Here is a 23,256-nt window from a genome sequence, read left to right on the forward strand (position 1 = left end):
TCCAGTAACTAGAAGTATAATTACCGATCAACATTTAATACCTCAACCAGAGCTTTACTTGATTTATTATGTACAGAGCAGAAAAATGTCCCCACTTGTGCCCTGAAAATTTTTTTATTTTTCCTCCCTATATAGCAGTGCCAGATCCTGGAAAAAAAATACACAATGAAAGAAAAACAACTTTGATTACCAGATCCCAAAGACCAACAAAGAAAAAAAAACAAGAGTCTGATGAAAGAAGAGTCTGGCACAAAGCCATTGCTTGAATGACACGGTCAGTACTGGTCCCAGTCAGCATTATTACTCAGTTACTTTGAGACTGATGGAGAAGTCTTCCACTATTTCTTAATTCCCTCCAACAACTGAAGTTGAGTACTAGGTAAGAAATAATTGCCTTTTCTTGCTAAAAACAACTTTAAAAGTATTAACTGTGGCACTAAGACCATTCCAGAAGGTATAACACATTTTAAAATATGTGGTAGAGAGATACTGTGGAAACATATGACAGAGGAGCGAAAACATTAAAAGGTTTGTTACTAATGTTTTACTTTAAAATGATTCTTAAAAGATTCCAAATTAAAGCATAATTCATTAAAAAGATGCACTAGCCTTTCTACATAATGCTGAAACCAATAACATATTCCTTGCCATTCCCACCATCTCTTTTCTGCTTTTGCAATCAGTATGAATATACTGTTTATATATTTATTAATTTTTTTAGAGTATTTTGAGGATAGCTAGGTGAGTTCCTGTAATGGTCATGGACTCCTCAAAATTGAAATCAGCTCTATGAATGTAAAAGACATAAATAGTCAGCCCTGATGACTAAAGAAGACAAATGAGGTAATGGTAATGCTGGTGAAGCTGTCTGTCTCCAATGTGCCATAAAAAGTGAAGTGAAATTAAATTTTTTCAATCAACATTGGTTATGCACATGCATACACACACACATAGACAGGCACACACATATGAAAAAACACCTGATGAGAAGCAGACAGGATCAGAATTTCAAGCAAAGGATGTTGAAAAAATTGTTAAGATTTTTATGCTGTTGTTGTTTTATATTGAAGGCTCTCCTAGCTGCAGGAAATAATAGATTGGAGTACAGACTTCCTTAATTTCCTGCAAACTTCCTCCACATGGAAGTCACTTTTCTCTGCTTTATAAACCTACTGAAGCTTCCTCTACTACACTTACAGTAAATGGTCAAAAAAGATAGCATGTATCACTAACAGCCACTAACACTAACATATTAGCTCCCTGTATTGAAATGCTCTGATCAAATACATAGATGCACCACTGTTTCCTTAGCTATAACTAGTCTTCCACATACATGAAGAAAATAGGTATAAATACATACATAATAAATATAAATAAATATTTAAAATAACAAGTAGAGTTTTCCCAAGAAATTCCTTCCCCAAGGAATCAAAGTAGTTTTCAATTATTAACCAAGATCCAAAAAACTGGAATTAGGTAAGACACAGAGTGATTTGTCCAAGGTTAAGGAAGAAATCTGTGGCACAACAGGGAAGTCCTATTATATTTCTTGCCTCTTTGTCTCATTCTTTAAAACCATTCTTCTAAGAGATTGATAGCAATTAGTCTCCATGGAACCATGACACCATTTAATGAATCACACACAACAGGAAAAGCCTACCTCTGAAAAAAATTCTTTCTGGTTTCAGTAGTATATTTGTAATGCACAGTGACAGGAGAAGACTGGAAAAAAGGGACATTTCTCCTGAGTGGGTTGATTAATTAACATAAGTTGCCTGAATTCAGTCCAAGAAATCTATGTCAAGGAGGAACCCTGCACTATTTTTCCTAACTGAGCTTGGAACTGTCCCCCAAAAACTTTATCTCAAGAGCACAGAAGGAAATTATGAAGCCAGGTATGAAAGTGGCCTTTCTGAGCAATAAAGTCATCCTTGATGCACATGATGGGCCAAAGGAAAGGCATTGTGTTTATCAACTCAGGAAATGGGGATAAGAAGAACATACAACATAAACATTATCAAAAGTAAGATTGTCTGGAAGAGGTGATTTACACAATTTCAATAGTTATATTGCTTCCTGTTTGATCAGAGATGATTCCGAAGTCTAGGCTTATATCCAAATCCCCAGTTTGCTAAGGCTTAGAAAGGGTCAGAAATGAAATTTAATTCACAAAGGTTCCTGCTAGTTAATAAATTCTAAAAAGGTTAGTTTGTTAGGGACAGATGAATGCATAGTGGTTTTCTCATTAAAAAAAAATAATATTACAAACACTGTTTTGACTTTAAAAAATAACCAGCAGCCTTTAAAAGCCAACCTTAGAGACTAGATAATGCAGAAGCTGGGAGTATTATTATCTGAGTTTCCTAAACCATATAAGGGGACTGTAATTGAAAAGGCTTGGGAAAGAATGTATTTCATCCATTAGTTTTTTTCTCTGTAATCAGAATGGGTTGGGAGCACCCATTGTGCTCCATACTGGCACTCAGAATACACAGTGGCTTCCAGAAATACACACACTACCACTCTTTGTAAAATCCATTATTCATTCACAAAGTAGTTCAAGACTAAACCAGATGCTAAAACTTCTCAAAATTTTGTCCCTTCATGTACCTGTAGTGTCTCTGTGCCATCCAGTATCATCTGCAATCTGGCACTGTATAAAACATTATTTTTTGTCCCTGAGAGTACTTTCTGTGCTCTACATTTCTTATTTGAATAAAGTGTGTAATTTCTCCTTCAGATCTCTGTGGAAAGAGCTAAGCACAATAGAGCTGAAGAAGAGACACTAATGTTAATCACAGAATAAGAACATAATCCAAGTTGGAAAGGACTTCAGGAGGACTCCACTCTTACTTGGATCAGGTCAGAGCCATGTCCTAGGTCAGATCAGGTTGGCCCTGGCTTTACCTAGCTGTTCCTTGAAATTGTCTAACAGAATACGCAGACCTCTCTGGGCAACCTGCTCCTCTGCCTGACTGCTGTCATGATAAAAAAAGATATTAATGATATACAGGAATCTCTCTTGTCCGTCATCTTCCCACCATGTGCTGCTATGAAGAACCCAGCTCTTCACACTGATAATCTTCCTGTAGGTACTGAAGGGCTTCTGACAGGTGCCCCTGAGACTGCCTTTTCCCTTGGCTCTACCTTCCAGCTGAGGTGGTCCAGCTCCTGATCATCTTTGGAGCACTGCCCTGAGCTAAAGATGATTAAGTTGCCTTCAGGTACAGAAACAGAAAAGATTCATCAGTTCAGCCCTACATTCAGATGAACCAGTTCTGGCAAGAATTACTCAAGCAAGGCTCTCTCATAGTGTTGCACATTCTATATAAGATATGACAGGTGTATGTATATGTCAGTTCTAGAACAACATCATGACATGAATGTATGGAATTATATAGGTGAAACATTACCCTAATGAAACCACTGAACTACCACAGAACCACATGTTTCTTCAGAATGTTATCACCATCTTTTATAGAGTCACTTTTAGACTCTAGACTCAGACTCACAATGAACTCTCTTTTTCACATTTGTTCTTGAATCAGAGATATCTTGATACTAGTAACAGCAATGCAATGTATTTGTGCATAGACATTTTTCATGAATACTTGAAACAAGAGACATCAAAATGCAAGGTTTCTTTCTTTCCTACCATGAAGATATATTCTGAAAAGGAAAATTACTAGAAAAATGTTCTTTGTAATACAGCTTCTCCCACCACCCTATAATGCACTTATCAGCGCACAGTATATCTTAGACTGGGAATCACAAAAACAGCAAGGGGGGAAAGTGAGGAAAGAATCAAATTCAATAACCATATCAAAAGATATTTAAGCAAAGGAGGAGTATTAGTTACCAAGTCCAACATAAAAAATGTAGCCTACACTAATGTCAGTGGCAAAATCTCTCAATTTCAAGCTGCAAGATCTCCAAAGGAGGATTCATACACAGATTTGAATCGACTCTCAAACTGGGGACATGCCTGAAGAAGGACTACTGCAAATTAATATGCTAGACACAGAGGCCACCTGTGATACTTGGAGCTGAAATCTGCCAGCATGGCCCACTTAATTAGTGCCTGTTGCTGCACTCACAACTTTATTTGGCAGCAAAAGTCAAACCTCTGTCAAGAGCCTCAAGTGTGATGTCCAATTCAATTACTAAAGGGCACATTAAAATCTGGCTTATATGGTTAAGAAATAGCAGCAACCGATTTTTATTTTGGGATTAGAATCTCCCCAATCTCTTAAAAGAAAAACATTTTCAGCCTATTTAGGTTCAACATTCACATTAATAACTTAATTTTTCTTAATAAGCAATCCTGAGACAGAAACTGAGAGCTTAGTAAGCTTGTTCTCTACCAAATGCAAGTTATTAAAACAAAACAACATTAAAAAAAGTTTTTAAAAACCCTTCTATTTCTTAACTGTCATTGAGAAGAAATTATCTACTGTAGGTTTTCTTTACACACTCTTCCCTCTACTCTTCAGATATATCATTAAGCAGGATAAATCCAGAGTACCTCTTTTATCAATCATCATTTTACCTATCATCAACAGTGGCCAAATTCACTTTAGTTTTGGGACAGTGTAATGCGCTGTCTTTCCAGTGATATCAATAGGTCCATTCTGCTCACACTGAATAAGTGTTCTTGCCCCTTTCCTCCCCTGTGTCTCCCCTCCTTATCCTCCCATGCCAGGAAAGGAAGGAATTCTACTTTTCCTGCTCAAATATCCAATAATCATTTCAGCCATCTGTTTCAATACAAGAAACTCTTCATAGAAGTTCATCTAAATGGCAAACCACTAGAGACTAAGATGATTTATTTTAGTTTAGTGCAGTGTCACTAGTTTAATAAAATAAAAAAATTACTAAGGATTTGGGAAGTACTATGGCTTACCTATGTAAAAACTCACTCTCTTGCCAATACATTCTATTGCTGCTGACAGACATTAGAACATTCCTTTCATCTCTTTCCTCTTCTTGCAGTTTAAGCTATCCCCTTAAGGAGTATTTGCTTTCTCTAAGATAGATTATAAATTGTATGCAACATGAAAACCTTACACACTTCCTCTACCATCTGTAAGGCTTTTATTTCTACTTCTTAAAAAAGAATTAACTCAAAAACCTTTTATTTGTCTTTTCATTTTTGGTAAATAAACCAGGATTACTTTTCTGTAAAAAAAATTTTTTAAAGGATTGCTATTTCCAGATATGTGCAATTAGAGAAGCATTTTTTAATACAGTCAACCAAACATTCACATCTAGTGAGATCAAATGTGGAATGCAAACTGTGATAAAGAGCAAATATGGAGCATACTCATCCACACACACAAACACCCCCTAGAAAACATGACCTAATACAGGATTGGTTTCTTTCAAATAATCCTTTCTGCATCCCAGTGTGAATCCAGGATGTAAAAATTAAAATAAATTTTATGGATCAAATTCTTCTTAACACTACATGTGCTCAAGTAAACTGAAATTGATGACAACTAGATGCAGTGTCAGAGGGTGGAACTGGCACAGAAAACCACAATGTCAGGAGAAGTTCTTATAAAACTAGACACGACAAAGTGCTTTGAATGAAGGAGGAAACAATTCTCAATGTGGCCTGGGAGAAAGAAAAGCAGGGAGAAGCAGAAAATTTGACCCAATAGCTAACAGATTATCAGATAAGGATCAGTTATCAAAACCAAGCCAACTGCAAGATGTTCATAATGGCTCTCGTTGTACCTAACTCCATTACATAACTAAGACTAATGGAAGGAAAGCCACACCCATTCCTGGTCCATTTAGAGCTGTAAAGAGGAGAGACTGGTTTATTATTTTTGTATAGACTTTTGTATTCTTTGGAAGTACAAAATAGTTATTTAAGCTTCATTAGGTCTTCAGTACAAATTTCCCTCCTCATTTGTCCTTTTTTTTTTTTCCCCGTTTTAAACAGAAATGTCCCTAAAAGAAGCCTGGGTAACTTGCAAAATTTTGATTTAAATCAAAAACAGATTCATGTATTCATGTAGATTATTTTAGCAGTAACATTTCTAGCAGTGGGAATTTGCAAGTATTATCAAATTGATATTCATGTTATGACAACTGACCAATGAAAACCAGAAGCTATTCTGATACACGTTTTAACCCATTTTTCTGCTCCTGGAATGACTATTGTCATTCCAACAAACGTTGGCCTGGTTAAAATTTTATTCATTTGAATGAAATGTGAAGATGCATCATGTCCTCAGCTGAGTTCCAGAACCACTCAGGATGTCATGTAGCATTGAATTCAGCAAAAAGGATTAAACATCTAACCTGGAACAGCTATCTTCCCAGCTGTTGGATTATTCATTTCCATCACAAGTCGATTGTGCAGTACCTAGGAAAACAAAACAAAACAAAACAAAACAAAACAAAACATGTATGTAAAATAAAATGCAATCAGTTCCTAAACTCAAGAGGAAAAAAAGAGATAAACATTATCATGTTCTTTCACAGACTCTCTGAAAATACAAGGATCTACAACACAAGTATCTTGTTTATTTTTGCACTGTTAGTTTTGAGCTTGTGATGGATCATACTGTGAAATGCTGCCTTAATAGCTTTTACAAACATTTTGGAGAGACTAAATAATTTTGATGTTTTTTCTGTTTTTTTGAACGGGTATGCCATGCTTCAGGCCCTGTGTATATCTATATGGGATGATTATTCATCACCATTTTCAGATCCTTGTTATTAATCTCAGCCAGAAAACAGTGTGTGATACCAAAATTGTCAAGTAACAGAGAAAAAGATATTTATAATAGCAAAATCACTGCTCCTGTTTATAAAATTCTGCACCAAAAGCCACTAAACAATATTTATAATTACTTTACCGATTATTCCTCCATCCTTGTAATATTGTTACCTTAATCATATAATCAGAATTATTAAGAAAAACAAATAGTCACCCACTAGGCAATTATTTTCATATCCAATGTAACAAGTCTAGAATGTCTTGCCAAATGTATCAGCTATAGAAAATGAAACATGGGGAAAGCATTTTAAGTGATCATCTACCTATTGACCTCGTACCAAGAACAACACTAACAACCTGGACTATTAATGACAAGTCTTGAACTAATTAATCTTTAAAATTTTATGTTAATAAGATGAGAATTTTCTTATGTAGTCTGCACCTTGTTCTGCATTTTTATTACTAGAAATTTTTCTCCTGATACATAATCTGTCTATTAAACATCTTGTCTTTTCCCCAAATGAACACAGAAAACCAATCACTATCATCTTTATAGCATTCTTTTATGTACTGGAAGATAGTAATCACATCCTCCCTCAGTCTGTGCTTTTCTTGACTAAACAAAACTAATTCCTTTAACCATTCTTTCTAGGTCAAATTTTGTGAACCCCTTATCTGTGTAGAATAGTGTGCTTAAAAATTTCCCATTCCTGAACAGGTGGTGTCAAAAGGCCAGGTCAGCTTTCTCTTAGCTTGTGGGGTGAACCTATTTAGCTGACATTTAGAAATCCAGATATTTCCAATAATAGATGCTGGTGGAACAATGTCTCTTCACTGGTCTAATTGCTTGGCGATATACCAAATCGTTAGTTCTATTTCTATTTCAGAAGTTTAAAGGCAGATTTGGTAGACATTCAAGTGAGACATCCAGAATTTTTTTTCCAAGTGACAGAATTAGAAAATATAATTGCTTTTTTAAATTCTTATTTAGAATCTTTCCAGTCACACCCTTAATCAAACATCATTGAAAGTCTGGCCTCCTTTTTCCACAACTTACTTACACAAGCTTGCTTTATGCATTTAATTGATTATTTGGGACCTGAATGCAAGAAAACACACTCATTTGAACTTGAAATCCACAGCACACTCAGGTGAATAAGCTGTTCTTTAGACGGCAAGTTAAAGCATGTACCTAAAAGTGGCTCCAGTTGGTTAAAGAAAAGCATAGATTGTCTAGCAGCTACTCAGGGCTCCACAAAAATCATGTTTTTCTCTGTTCCAAGTCTCTAAATTCTTCTTCTCATAAGACAGACCTAAATTTCTTTAAAAATACTTTTTTTGTTAGATTCAAAATCCAGATCCCTTTTCTTTACAGAATGAACTACAAAACCCCTGAAGTATCTTTGAGTATCATCACTACTCCTTTTAAAAGAATTGCTCAAGATGCAGTCAAGCTTCCTTATTTTCATTATTAGTACAGTGTTGAATTTCATTCTCAGATATATTTTTTACTCAAAACCACTGAAATTTCTATTAATCTTATTTTCTACAGTAATTAAGCCTATATTGATATACTCAGTTCCAACTTTTCTTTTGAAGAAAACAATCACCAAGAAATGACTGGTCAAGAACTGTGGATGTTTTCCCCTACATATTTTAAACCAATGTTTAAAATAATTGTGTAATTTCCCATTCCATGCATTGCACTATTAGGAATCCCACAAAGAAATTGATAAGAAACTTCACCAACTTCTCATGTGCATTCTTAAAACACATGAAGGATTATTGCATTCTAGCCTTGGGAGAATGCAACATGCACATCCTTTACCATCAAGGACAAGGAAAACCAGAGGAAAAGGTAAGAGACACAACTCAATGGCTTTCTTCTCCATTGTCTTGTATAGGTGAAATGGTCATGATATTTCTGATGTGGCAGAGCCCTCCACTGTGTCTGTATTCACCTGAGCTCATAATAAGGAACTGATGAACCAAGAGAACCATGTAAAAGATTATGGTAATCAATTGATCATATTTTTTTCCATATGGCTTATTTTGCAGGGTAGAAATACTATATTGTCTATTACCACATGATATTTTCTGAATCAAATATTGTTTGGGAGGAATTTTACAGTGAGATCACTGTAAAGAAATCAGAAGCACAGTCTTCACTCTTTCAGTAAAAACCTTTTAATATGTACCAGGAACAGTGTGGCCAGGAAACAGTGTGGACTAGGGAAATTATTCTTCCCCTGTACTCAGCACTGGTGAGGCTGCACCTTGAGTTCTGCATCCAGTTCTGGGCCGCTCAGTTTAGGAAGGACATTGTGGTACTGGAATGAGTCTAGAGAAGGGCAGCAAGGCTGATAAAGGATCTGGAGCATAAGCCCTGTGAGGAGCAGCTGAGGGAGCTGGGGTTGTCAAGCCTGAAGATAAGACCTATAACTACCTGAAAAGAGGCTGAAGTCAGGGGAGGGTTGGCCCCTTCTCTCAGACAGCCAGTGACAGGAGAAGAGGGCAGTCTCAAGCTGCTCCAGGGGAGATTTAGGCTGGACATTAGGATGTATTTCTTCACAGAAAGTGTGACCAGGTGTTGACATGGGCTGCCCAGGGAGGCAGTGGAGCCACCACCCCTGGAGGTGTTTAAGGAAAGACTGAACCTGATATAGTTGACATGATGGTCTTTGGACTTATGATCTCAGAGGTCTTTTTCAACCTAATTGATTGATTCTGTGACACCATTTTATTTTATTCCAAATAAAAACATCACTTCAACTCTGACGATGCATGCAACTAACCACCCATGACAACATGGTTTCTCTTAAAACTGCCAGCAAAGTTTCAAGTCTACCTATTTCAATTCTACCTAAGGTAAGCTTGCAAATCCCTATCAAAGGAGATACAGGAATCAGAAACATATCAAACCTTATAGCTCCCACCTCCCTCCTTCCCTGATTCAAATTTTAGAAGTTCTATTTAATGTGGAGCTATGCACTCAAAATATGCATTTGTACAGGTACTACTCTTTCACAGATTCTTCTAGAGTTTAGTCAAAAGGATTTTAAGGGCTACAAAGGAAATGATGTAACCATTTTCTCCATATTTTTGTAGCCACAAGATAGCTGGCTTTTGGTAAACGAAATTACCACTCGTGCCTCAAAACCACAAAAAAGTAATAATAGTTTTCCCTGTACATGCTGAATATAGAGCAATGGCCATAATCACTCCCTGAAAAAGTAACAGCACATCTTGTGAAGAAAATGCCATATATGAATTGCATCCCACACACTGAAAGTACCCCTTTCCAAATAAAAATACATCAAGTCATTTGAAATTTGGAAAGGATATTAAATATATCCCCATCTGACACCTGGTTCTGCTTGGTCTTGTATTCCTAGAATGTTGTTGCACAACAGAATGGTTTGCATGTCAGCATGTTTCCTCGCCACTTTTTTTCCTAAGCAGAAATCCCAATATATTCAAGTTCTGTTGCAAAGTTCATCCTTAATCACTTATAACTTTACTATTCTTCTTTCCAAACACAGTTTCCAATATGCAGGGGTCACTTTGAGAAGGTATTAGCTCTCTACTATATCTAAGTATTGTATTATTGAATCACATCTCTCTCCACTTTACCTATTTCTCATATTTGAAGTTTTTTACCATTTCATGAGACAGGACATAATTTAAAGAAAAGTTGTTTTCTTAACAAATTTTTGAATTAATAAAATCTGTTGTTAAAAATTAATAAAATTTGTTGTTTCTGATTTACCTCTTTTCTCCCATTCCCTTATTCTGACACAGTGAACACTGTGAGTATGTAATAGTCTCTTAGGTCCCTAGCACCATGTCTGTGATACTATATGCATACAAACAGAAAAATTACAGTTCATTGGAATGTCCCTATTCTCTACTGCTGCTTTCTTCTAGGCCAGTGTCTAGGCCTAGAAGAAGGAAACAGACTGTTTCCTTCACCAAACTTTCTGGGTTTTTTGTGCATGTGAGGTGATGGCTTTGACAAAGTCCTTATGTCACAGCTTTATAGCTATTTCCTACTATATGTTATAGACAATATTACCTTTGATTGACATCCCTGGGAATGGCATTCTGAGGCCTGATGAATACATCCTTACCCTGATCCATGTCACATTGTTAAATACTTCACACTTTTCTGCTGCATCTCTTGTTCATCTACAAAACACCTCACCTAGATTCCTTCCTGGATATCAGAATTTAATTTCCTTACTTTTTCATCTTTTGTTTAAAGAGTTTTTATATCCTGTAGCCTAACAGTGGTTCTACAAACTAGCTATTGGCTCTTCAATATTGAATTTAGGTTTTACAGTAGCCATGACTTTAATCCAAAAAGGTGCATTCTGATACAAGAGTTAAGAGCTTCTTACCTGCATTCTGCTATGTCACTTAAGTCAAGAACTCCCATTTGCATACTCTAGAACTAAATGTTTCAAAAGGCAATCACTGATTGAGAGTGATGAGAAATTGCTTCCCTTACACTCTATCCCAATGTGACCTTTGACCTGAAAGCAGTTGAATTCACCCATTATTACTACTTTGTTAGGCTTAGAGGAATCTTTTATCTCCTTCAACGTTTTGAACTCAATATCCGTTTCCTGATCAGGAGGCTCAACAGTATAGTCCTAATATAGCTCCCCCAGCTCTATGACCTAATCTGTCCATGCTGTTCAGTTTATAGCAGATATTACACTTTCCTATTGATTTTTGTCATTCCAGTGTTCTTCAGTAATGGCTAGGTCAAGATCCTTCTTCTTTGCCAAGAATTTCAAATTACTTTTTTTATTCTTACTCAGCTCACGTTCGTATAGAGATAGCTACAGGTTTTGTATACATTTGGGGAAGCAGAGAGTTGGCCAGATCATTTTTATTTAACTCTAAAATTTGACACTGTATTACCTTTCCAGAATTTCTTCTCTTTCCGTTTTCCTGCACATTTGATTCTTGTCCTGTACACCTTTTGTATGACTGACATCACTACCAGATGTTTTAAAATGGTGTGAGCCCTCATATATCAGCTTTTTTCTCAACTCCTGCATGAGACCACTCTCATTAATTTCCTGTACGAGCAATTTATTCTTACTGCTGTTCTAGATAAGTCATTCCACTGAGGTTCTTCTCTGCAAAGCTCTGTGTAAGTATCCTAATGGAGATCCTATTTGTCATCCATTAACTGAAATATCAAAAATCTGAAATTATGAAACCTGCACATTAGACTAAAATTAGACCTCAGTTTAGAAGGGAGCATAAAATTGGTGAAATTGGATAAGTTTCCAGGATTATTTTAGTGGTTTGTAATACTGGAACAGAATATACCCACCACAGTGACCTCTTCTCAGGCACCCTATGAAAGTCTGTTCTTCACAGACTCACCTTCTTCCACCCTGAGAGTCTACTCAGCAAACTGTTTCTGGGGCCAATATGAACAGGCAATTACAGTTTTTAGTAATTCAATTTCCTAAATCATCTTTCAAACTCATAACCAAAGTAAGATATGATCCTGATACTGAGAAAAATTCTCATATTAATGTTTTGCTTCCCCTAGCACCTCCTCCTACAAAATTAAAAAATTCCTTAGTGCTAAATCAGCCACAGTATAATGCACAAAAGAGATATTAAACAATCAAAAAAGTATTAAAAATTGAAACCTTTTCTGACAGAGCAGAAACACCTTTGCCACTGTCTAATCAACACATACTTCTTTTTGAGAAAAATTACTAAATTTTATTTATACCTTATAGTCTAAGTAAATATGAGACAGCTGCTAAATAAGTCTATATAAATCTCCTATGTTTTCATCACATATATTGAAAAGTAATGAGAGTAAAATAAGGTACTTTTATTCTAATAGTAGACCATATTACAGTCAAGAATCAGGTTTTTAACTTTTGTGGAGAAAGAAGTATTCCCAAGGAGTTTATTAGCATGTGAAATGTTTAATATTTGTAACAAATAGCAAGGAGATTAAGAGAATAAAGGTTTATAACTTGGGCTAAAATATACAAAAATGCATGGATACAAATCTTATTTAATTGCATAAATTCACCAATTTTCAAGGTTGCAGACATGACCCTGACTTCAAGGGGCTGTCTGGGTGCTTAAAAATCAGGTTCCTTCCCTCAGATCATCAAGAATAGTTCCCTGACAACTTCTTGCACCATCAGTCTGGAGATGTGGCAGAGGAAACAATCTGTCCTTATTTGTAAAATATACATATATTTTTCAGATGTTCTTTTTCCCTGAGAACTGATGTGATTGTAAAACCATACTTTTGGTGGTTTTTGGGTTTGAATGTGTAAATTCACAGAAATATTTTAGCAGAGATGGTTGGCTGTACTGCTATTTGGATATAAGACCTGGCTCATGCTGGTAGGGGTGTGGCTATATTCAAAGCACTGGCTCTCTGATCAAAGAGTCTGTCTCCAGCTGCAGCATAGCTTTCCTAACATTGATAACTCCACACCGATCACCTGGTGCTACAGAAACAGATTGATTTTATTAATGCAACTGTCTGAAATACTGACTGTTTTTTTTTCTTGTTTTAATCAGAATTGCCAGTAATTGTCTGCTAGCAATGGTGTTAAAAATTACTGGCTTTTGATAATATTTTTTCTACTTTGGATTATTACAAATACTATATTCAGCCTTTAAATGTTGTGCTTTTAGTTTCTTTTAAGAAAAAGCATGGAAAAACCTAATTACAATTAATTTTTAAAGATGCAAGTGAATGTAAAAATTAAGACGAGTATCCCGGACTGTACATATATTATATTATTTTGGTGTCCAGAATGTCATATGAAAGGTTTTATTTTATTTTATTTTATTTTATTTTTTATTTTATTTTATTTCATTTTGTTTCTACAACAACAAAATAAGTTTCCAGATGTTTTCTTTTGTGGAAATTGACCTGTTAACAAAAAGCAAGTGTATTTCCTAACTTAATACACTGATAATAAGCTAGGACTGCCACTCCTTCAAGCACTGTGTGCCATAAGTGGGAGACTGGTGGGGTAAAAATACTAAGAACCTTTCCACTGCCATTGTTTTCATAACAACTCTGTGGATGTTTGTTACATCCCTGTTTATTCATCAGGGATCATATATGGACCTGCCTATGGAGCTGGAGATGATGAAGAGAAAATTCTGATAGGGTTTTGGATAACTAAGATTTTTCAGAAGTCACTTTTTGCCATCTGGTATTGAAACAAGTCACAAGCAGATGCATGTGGATTGAAAAATGACTGAGGTGTTTGTCCACTATGTAAGGGAATTGTTATTTCAAAATGCACAAGCCTCAAAAAGTCACAAATTTAATATCAGGCTATTAGTGAGCATAGGAACCATTAAACAACAGCATTGCAACATTATGCTAAAATATCACTTGATTTCTGATGCTCCATGGGGGTTTCACTCGTTTTGCCAAATACTATGTACATAATCAGTATATATTTTCTGACCTTGCATGCCACACTGAGTTCCCAAGAGCCTTCTTTTAAGTACTCCATCCATCTTTCATCTGCCATGTAAGTTTTATGGTTTATTTATACATCATTGTTTCATTAGTGCTGGTCTGTCAGCTCAGAGTACTTAACCTTTCCCAGGACTGCAAATGTGCTCATCCTCAGAGGAATGCCACTTAACAGTGGCACCTGCTTACTATTGTAAAGAACATGAGATGAGACCATCTCCCTGCACACCCTCAGTCTACTGCAGGCAGAGATTCACCACACCTCTCATAAGTGGTTTATTCCTGCATAATCTTGCACTGACCTTCATAGCCCTTTAGAAAAGGAACCGTGACTGTGGTTTGAAACACAGCATTTTAAATTAAATTAAAGGAATTCTGTATAGCAACATGTGCAGACAATCCTGGTAAACTGTATAGATGCTGTTGGTAAACTGTATAGTGCTGTTATCTAGGTGTCCTGGGAAGTCAAAGGAACTTTCATCAAAAGAAACTCTGGCACATAGAAATTTTTCCTGATTTATACTCTGCCTTGTAAACATTAGCCTATGTAACAAACCCACTTAAGATAGAGAACTCCTAACCATGCCTACACCACAGAACTGGGATTCAAGAATGCTAGGTGCAATGTGTATATGGAGAAGGTGAAGAGTAAGTTCCCACTTTGTATCAGTACCTCCAACTTCTTTCCAGTAGTTCAGTACTTAACTACTGCCATCCACTTTTCCATCATTAGCATTTAGTTATTAATTTTATTTCCCAACCATAAAATTTCTCTCCTAGTTGCAGTAAAGCAAAAAGAAACTAAACCCAGGAAGGTATTTCAAGGCTATGAGTGTTTACACAAAAGATTTCTTTCAGAAACAATCATCATAAAAAAAAAAAAAAAAAAAAAAAACAAATCAGGGTTTTGAAAATACTATATTTCACAGTTATTTAGTCATTGATGTTCATTTGATGCTCTGTAAGAATTTAATGTAAGAAGTAATTAGAATGTGCATACTACATATGCAACTGTGAGCAAAAATACAACACTAGTTTTTAAATATGCTGCTTCCAATGAACTTTGCTATACAAGTTGCTAGAGAAGCTGAGAGACCAAGATGGATATGGAAAAAGGAAAATACAAAGGACAGATTTTTCACTTAAAATCTTACACAAATTTTCACAAACACAGACACCAAATAGTTCACCAGGGTGTCTTAGGGATAGATTTTTATCCCACACTCATTTTTGGTTTTGTTTTTGTTTTGTGTCTGGGACAGTCACTGCCCACCCCCGACCCTGGCTCCAGCAGTTTTGCGATGGGCAAGAGCCAGCCTGGGATTTCCTGTGAGAAGTGGAGGGGGCAAGGGGCAGTTGCTTCCTTCCAGTGAGGTGAGTTGTCTCCACGGCCACACAGTGGGATCTCTCTGATGAGAAATACTTCTTGCCATGTGGATTTTTGCCCATTTTTTATGTTCTTTTCCTTTAGCACTGTGACTGGAGCTTACTGACTTGCTTCTCTACTGCTTGGGAGACCAGAGCCAGCGCTGCTGCACTGGGACCTGTGAGCACCCCATTGCCCGCCAGCGACTGCCCCCTCTGCACAGCCTGAGCCCAGTGTGCGGCCATCACTGGTGAGCTGCCCAGGGAAGCGATTCCCTGCTCAACCCTGCTGTTCTCTGCTGCTGCTTCAGGGCTTCTTGCTACACTGTAACCCGACAACCAACTACCCAGAAGCTTCTGGCAGGGCCCAGAGTTTTCTGCTACACTTTGCTTGTCAAACCGGACGTGCCCATCTCTGCCATTTCATCTTGCTGCTTCCGAGGTTTCCCGCTGCAATCCGTTCAGGTAGTCACCTCCTTTGATCTTCCCTTTATTGTAACATTTTTTGTGACTTCTGATCCACATTCTTTGCTTGCTGCTTTGTTTTCTGGTTGGCATAAAACCCAAATACTGCAAAATTTGAACTCACAATATTAAAGATACATTTCTAATAGTTACTTAGAGTCTTCTATGTTTGGGAACCTATTGAATCCTATTATTTTTATCTCAACAAGAGGCACAGAGACTGGCTTCCACCTGTCAGTTTGCAAAGGAAAGCCCCTTCTCTCTTTCTCTCTTCAGCTCACCCGCCACTGCAGCGTGGAGGGATGGCTGAGCTCGCACGACAGCGCCCCCTGCAGCCGCGGGGCAATCATCGCACATGCCCTGCCCAGCCAGGAGCCACCAGCGCCCCTGCCGGCTGTGACCGTTAACTACACCAAAGGGGAAAGTGCCGCAGCCAAGCAAAGGCTGTTACTGGGTTTCTGGATCTGTTTGTTGTGCTGCTGTTGTGGTTGGATTTTGCCTTGTTATCCATACACATACTAGTAAAAGAACTGTTATTCCTTTTCCCTTATCTTTGCCTGAAAGCCCCTTAATTTCAAAGTTATCATAATTCAGAGGAAAGAGGGTCATATTTTCCATTCCAAGGGAGATTCCTGCCTCCCTTGGCCAACACCTGTCTTTCACACCAAGATAGTGGGTAAATTAATCTTCAAATATTGGAAGTTATATTTGTCTCCTCAGCTTTGTGTTAAGGATTTCTTCTCTACCTCAGCAGTGATACCTCTTGCATAATATTACCTAAGGCAATACCAGGATGTGATAGCAATGAAGTGTCACTGATGGCAATGATGGAAGAGCATTTTTCCTAAACATGCAAATGTAAGCAGATGAGCAATGTAATTGGAAAAGCATTTTTTACATTCTTAACCATTTCAGAGCCTGCACAATACCACCAATTACAAGACTTCACTGTATATGAGTTTAGTTGAAGCAGGTTGCACAACCAGAAGAACTCTTTCATGTCAAGCCATAAGCACTATTCTGAAAATTCGCTTTGTATAAGACCTTATATTCTAGTGAATGCTATTCAAGGAGATAATTAAAGTGACAGGCAATGACACTATTAAAATGTAGAGAGGCATGACATCTAATAAAATGAAATAAAAAATACTTTAATAAAAGCTATTGTCTTCAGCTTGTAGATGCTTTGTGAGACTAGCTCCAACCTTAGCTCAATTTAAGTATAATACAGAAACTTCAAAATTTCATTTTTTGACTCTTCTGATTAAAATGCTACTACATCATACAGTATGTATTTCCTACAAATGGAAAATTTATTTAATAAACTCCAGTCCTGCAAAAGGACTCTTCTTACAGAACTACTATTGGACACTAAATGTCTTCAAGACCATACTATTCCATGCACATCATATGAAGTTTGTGTAGATAATACCACTTGAGTATCAAAGCAAGTATCTTCTATACTTTCCAGGGAAAAAAAAGTTCATTAAATAATTCTGTTGCAACAAAATTAAATACTATTTTGCTGGTAATGAAACCAGTCCATTACTATCATCATGTGAGATATTATGAAGTTATTGTCATTTTTCATTTGATCACCTACTGTTCAAGAAAACTGTTGGGAGATATTAACATTAAAAAATGTTTAGTGTTTCAGATCAAAACAGAAAGTTCTGTAATGTTTGATAGGTTAAGCTAGTTTGAAAACAGTATTATACAACAAATCAAGTGTTATATAACTTTAACTCATATATTTTAGGAGAACGTCACAGGATACTTTTAAAAAAGGAAGGCATTATTTCTTTGTATCTCATTTATATATATAAATGTTACGTACAGTGGAGTGCATAAAACTAGCGTTTCTTTTTGATGTAATTAATTGCTCCAAATACCTATTCGCTCAGGTATTTAATTAGTCTGAAGTTTTCTTTCCCACTACTCTGCTTATCTGATGTCAACCAAATGCAGAGCTTGAAAGAGATATTTAAAAGGCAGGTGATAAAAGGCCTTTTTCTCCATTAACTGAAGCATATAAATGTTGAGATAAAAATAATAACTGAGGTAGGATGCAAGTCCCAAACCTAGAAGAATCTAAGTAACTGTTAGAAGTGTATCCTTAATATTGTGAGTTCAAATTTTGCAGTATTTGGGTTTTATGCCAACCAGAAAACAAAGCAGCAAACAAAAATGTGGATCAGAAGACACAAAAATTGACTTACAATAAAGGGAAGATCAAAGGCAGTGACTACTTCTGTGCTAAATAAGAGCCATATTGTTGCATCCCAGGTTGCGTGCAGATTAGGGGTTCTGATATAAGTTAGTTAGCTGGTTCTGTGTACCCCTTTGTACACCCCTGTTCCCCCTGCGATGGTTCGCTCCAGGCTGCCTGCCATTGGAGCTTCTCCACATCACTCCAGTAACCACCCCCCATCCCTTCCTGAAACGTCCCTGTCAGTTACCCCATCTCTACGTCCCTATTCGCTCCAGAACCCTGTGTCCGCCCCTGTCGCGTTCCCATTGGTCGCTGTGGTCCACGTCACCACCACGGCACCTGTCCCCATTGGGCAGGAGGGCTTCTGCCCTCCTCGTCCCACCCTCTATTAAATCCCACACCTCCCCAGTCCCGGGGTCCTTTTCGTCCACGCGGTGCTGATAGCGAGTCGCGGCTTCTCCACCGCAGCTCCCCGCGGCAAATAAAAGCTTTCCAGCTAACCACACGGACAGAGTGGACAATTCCTTCACGTCTTTGTCTCGCCCCTCACGCCAACAGCAGAACGCGGCCAGTCCACCCCGGTGCGTGGAAAGCAGAAGCGCCCAGGAATCACACTAGCCCTGGTCCCGCCAAGAAGCAGTGCCCGAGCCCAGCTCTCCGGAGCTGCCCGGAGCTGGGGAAAGACAATGCAGCGCCATACCATATAACCAGTAAGGATGAAATGGAATAGAAAGAAATAGAAATAGAAATAGAAATAGGAATAGGAATAGGAATAGGAATAGGAATAGGAATAGGAATAGGAATAGGAATAGGAATAGGATAGAATAGGATAGAATAGAATAGAATAGAATAGAATAGAATAGAATAGAATAGAATAGAATAGAATAGAATAGAATAGAATAGAATAGAATAGAATAGAATAGAATAGAATAGAATAGAATAGAATAGAATAGAATAGAATAGAATAGAATAGAATAGAATAGAATAGAATAGAATAGAATAGAATAGCTGTAAGGGATCCTACAATGATCATCATGTCCCACTGCCTGAGCATTTCAGGGTTGACCAAAGTTAAAGCATGGTTTTAGGGATCCTGTCCAAATGCCTTTTCAGCACTGACAGGGGCTGGGCAGGGTCAGGCAGAGGCATCAACCACCTCTCCAGGAAGCCTATTCCAGGTTTTGGCCTCCCTCCAGGTCATGAAATGTTTCTTCATATCAAGTCCAAATCTCCCCTAATGGATGCAACTTTGAGCCATTCCCCACATGTCCTGGCACTGAGAGACTGAGAAGAGCTCAGCACCTCCCTCTCCCCTTCCTCGGAAAGCAGTAGGGAGCAGTGAGGTCACCCCTCAGCTTCCTCCTCTCTGAACCAGACAAGCCCAGTGCCCTCAGCAGCTCCTCAGAGGACATTCCTAGCAGCATCAGTGCCCTTCTCTTGATGTATTAGAGTCACATAAGAAATATTTAAACATTTTAAAATATTATTAAAATATTTAAGCATTAGTAACAGTAACTGGAGATAAGGAACAACAAGTTAGGGAGAAGCACTGGTATATAAAATCACAACATTTAAATAGGAAAAACTATTTTCATTTTCTGCTGCTAAGATCTATCTGTCCTTTTTAGATGGACAGAAATTTTAAGGCTAAAACTAAGTAAAAACATAGAAAATGGCCTACATAAAACAACCTTGTCTTATCACAGTACAGAAGGATTTTTCAGTGGTGTGATCCACCTCTAGTATCTAGGTTCTGAGATCATCTAAAAGCCCAATATCATAGCATTTCCCTTGAGAACCCAATCATGTCAGAGACCTACTGTAAATTCATTCCCATAAAACTTGTAGCATATTTTCTTCACAAAAATATATAAACTGGATTCCCTTTGATAAACTTTTCTTTTTTCTATGGAAAAAAATAGTCTGTATACCTGCAAATATTTTTCTCACTCATTCAATGCCACCATTAATTTAGATAAACAGAAGCAAAAAATTATTCCAACATGCCCTTATCCTTTACTTTGATGGTAAAAATGAAGAAATATTCTTTTGGAAAAACTACAAGTTCTGGGCTTTTTTTCATGTAATTCCTTAGTCTCCTGAATACAGCTGCCAGTATTCAACAGGAAGCTGGTTTTTGAAAGTTGATTATTTTTGACCTGACTCAGTCCATCCTCCAGTTACAGAAAACCAGAAATTACCAAAATACAGTTGCCACGTAAAATTAATTGACAGTTATTACTGATAGGGCCTTCAGTGGAATATGTAACCTGGTGAATTAGCAAAGACAGTCAAAGGAAGGATTCCTCATTAAAAACAATGAACTCATATTGTGGGATTTCTTCTTTGCCATGCATGCATAGAATGATTTTGGAAAGGAACCATATGACCCATACTCACGTCACTTACCATTAAACTGTTGACTGAGGATTACTAGATGGTAAACACATTTCCCTCATATAGGCAACAGAGAAAGTCACATCCAGAGGGACTGTGTTATCAGTTTCTTATCTGAAAAATGTGGAAAATAATATTTCCACAATTTTTCAGAAGAATAAAAGGCACACGGGACGCTGAAAGATACAGAAAGGATACCGTGTTGGGCTGGTTTTTAATTCACTGGACATTAGTCATCTGTCTTCTGATTTACAGCAGCAGAGGTGAGACAGGCTGCCGAAATGAATTTTCACTAGATAATAAAATCCTCAGTGTTTCTGGGATTCACTGGCACTGCTTCCATGTATCCATTGACACAGATGTTCCTTATCAGTTGTTTCCTTGTTATATATAATAGAATATTCACAGGCTTAGAGTCAATACTCTGTGGGTTGAAGGAAAGAGCAGTAATGCATTCAGAAAATGTGCCCTGAATAAGTGGTAAGTGTCTAATGTGTTAAAGGATAAGTCAGATGTGTGTACAATCCAGTTTTCCATTTCAGCACTGACAAATGCTAAATCTTCAGTCAAGCTCTACTTACAGGCACTTGACAGTTGGGACCTGCCTGCATTCTCCCTTAATCCATCAACACATACTTGAAGTGAAAAGAGATACTCCATATCCGGAAAAAATCTGGAGTTGTTCAATAGACCTCATAGAGATATAGCTTACTTATTTGTCTTGCATAAACATGTCACTCAAGAAGACATCAAAGAAAACAGAGCTGTCATAAATCTGATGCTTGCTTTTTTGTTGGTATTATTATTGCTCAACTATTCAAGGTGATGAAGTCTTGGTGAACTTCATTAAGCTAAATCATGCTAAGCTAGGACCATTTGCATACTTAAGAAACATGGTGACAACACAAAAAATTATTTAGAAATGTTCCATGTATGTAACTGACACTCAAATGTAGCTACAAGATATTTATCTTATATTTAACTTTGTTTGATTACTAAATTGTAGGTGTTTAATTTTGATTGCAGTCTTTTAAGGAAAAAAAAGTAAATTAGTTAGAATCCAGCCTGCTTTCTCTGAGTTAGCTCCACAATGGGAGCCACAGCATAGTAAATGGAGATTTGCTTTATAGACCTAAACTGATTAATTCCTACTCTAAGTGGGAATAATTTTACAAGAAGATATATGTTACTGGTGATCTTTGCAAGGAGCTGTGTAACATTACCTGGGGTTGTTTATGGATTAGCTAGCAAGAATACAGATTCTGCTTCTACTGATGCAAACAAGAGTCACAGCAAGACCCAAAACATGTTGAGAGACTATTCAATCAAGTTTTGCATTTTAGCCTGTTAATGACAAATTAACAGGATGTTAACTTATAGTTGTCTCTTGCAAAACTGGAGTAGCAAATACATTTTGTCCATTATCATTCATTTAGTTAGGTGTAAGTTCTAAGTGACAGGCTAAAGGCATCTTTCAGGCATGTAGAATGTTTCCTTTGTAAGGCTATGCTAGTGTTGTTGAACCAATGTGATACTGTCATGGAAGCTAGCTGCCTGAATCTTTCTCCTGAAACTTTTCTCTTTGCAAAAGCTGTCAGAGTTTGAAACTGGTTTTAAGTTCAGAAACAACTGATATTTCAAATTTGAAATAAAATAGCAGACTTTAAAATATGTAATGCTTTAAAATCATCTATTTTATCTTAGAAAATAAGTGTAACCACAGAATTATTTGAGATGCAAATAGAGTGAACATGGAAACCCCTCCAGAACTACTTCTTAGTCCAGTTCTTGTTCTCATAGTAAATTACTAAGAGGAACCCAACAGCAAAAAAGGTCTTCTTTTTATACCAGTATGGTCTATGATTGTTCAAGAAAGGTTGTTCAAGTTGTTCACTTCTCTTAGAGGAGAAGTGTCTAAATAATAAATGAGGGGAAAAATAATCTGAAATTACTTAACTAATAAGCAATGAATGCATTATTTCTAAATGTGTTTGCATTCAAATATTCTATAAGAAAAAGCCCAAAATCAAGCCTTCTTGTCCAAGATAAATTTCAATAAAATAAGGATTTATCAAATCACAGTGTTTTGCCTATTTACTTCACTCCTTAAGTTAATTTCACTGTGGAGAATGAAAGTCCTAATTTTGGAAACTCTTGAACAGACAATGTTCAAGAGCAGGTATATACATGCTTTTTAACACTTTCCATTGCCATACATGCATGACAATTTGACTGCAATTCAACTTCTTTAGGAAGGATAGTACTTGTGCTAATGTGGCCTAATTAATAAGAACCAGAATCAACTTTGTTATCTTGATTCCATCAATACTTCGAATGTTTTCTAAAGCACTGAGGAGAGATTTGAATGAAGGGACTAGGAAACGAGTAAAAAATGAAGCAGGCACATGGTTTTCATTTGGGGTGGAGGGAGACTGTTATGAAATTTACTTAACTGCTGCAGGCAATATTGGAGGATTAAATGGAAACTGGCTGAACCTTAGCTTCCAGTTTATAAAGAGCATTCACTCCATAAAGTTTCCTTATAGCACCTTTTTACATAATGAGCTTTAACTAAATTCTGTCAGC

General features: G+C 36.9%; 1 protein-coding gene across 1 annotated transcript in view; it reads right to left on the bottom strand.

Annotated features, from left to right (window-relative positions):
• Positions 1-20,748, bottom strand: part of LOC128800229 (succinate--hydroxymethylglutarate CoA-transferase-like) — a 67,132-nt gene extending 46,384 nt beyond the window's left edge. Inside the window, exons 1-2 of the mRNA XM_053965285.1 lie at positions 20,683-20,748; positions 6,313-6,376 (exon numbers count right to left, since the gene is read on the bottom strand). Coding sequence (XP_053821260.1) covers positions 6,313-6,376; positions 20,683-20,685 — 67 coding nt within the window. The 5' untranslated portion in view covers positions 20,686-20,748. The remainder of the gene's footprint in view (positions 1-6,312; positions 6,377-20,682) is intronic.
• Between the last annotated feature and the right edge of the window lie 2,508 nt (positions 20,749-23,256).

This window comes from Vidua chalybeata, chromosome 1 (genome assembly GCF_026979565.1).
Source record: "Vidua chalybeata isolate OUT-0048 chromosome 1, bVidCha1 merged haplotype, whole genome shotgun sequence".
Lineage (NCBI taxonomy): Eukaryota > Metazoa > Chordata > Aves > Passeriformes > Viduidae > Vidua > Vidua chalybeata.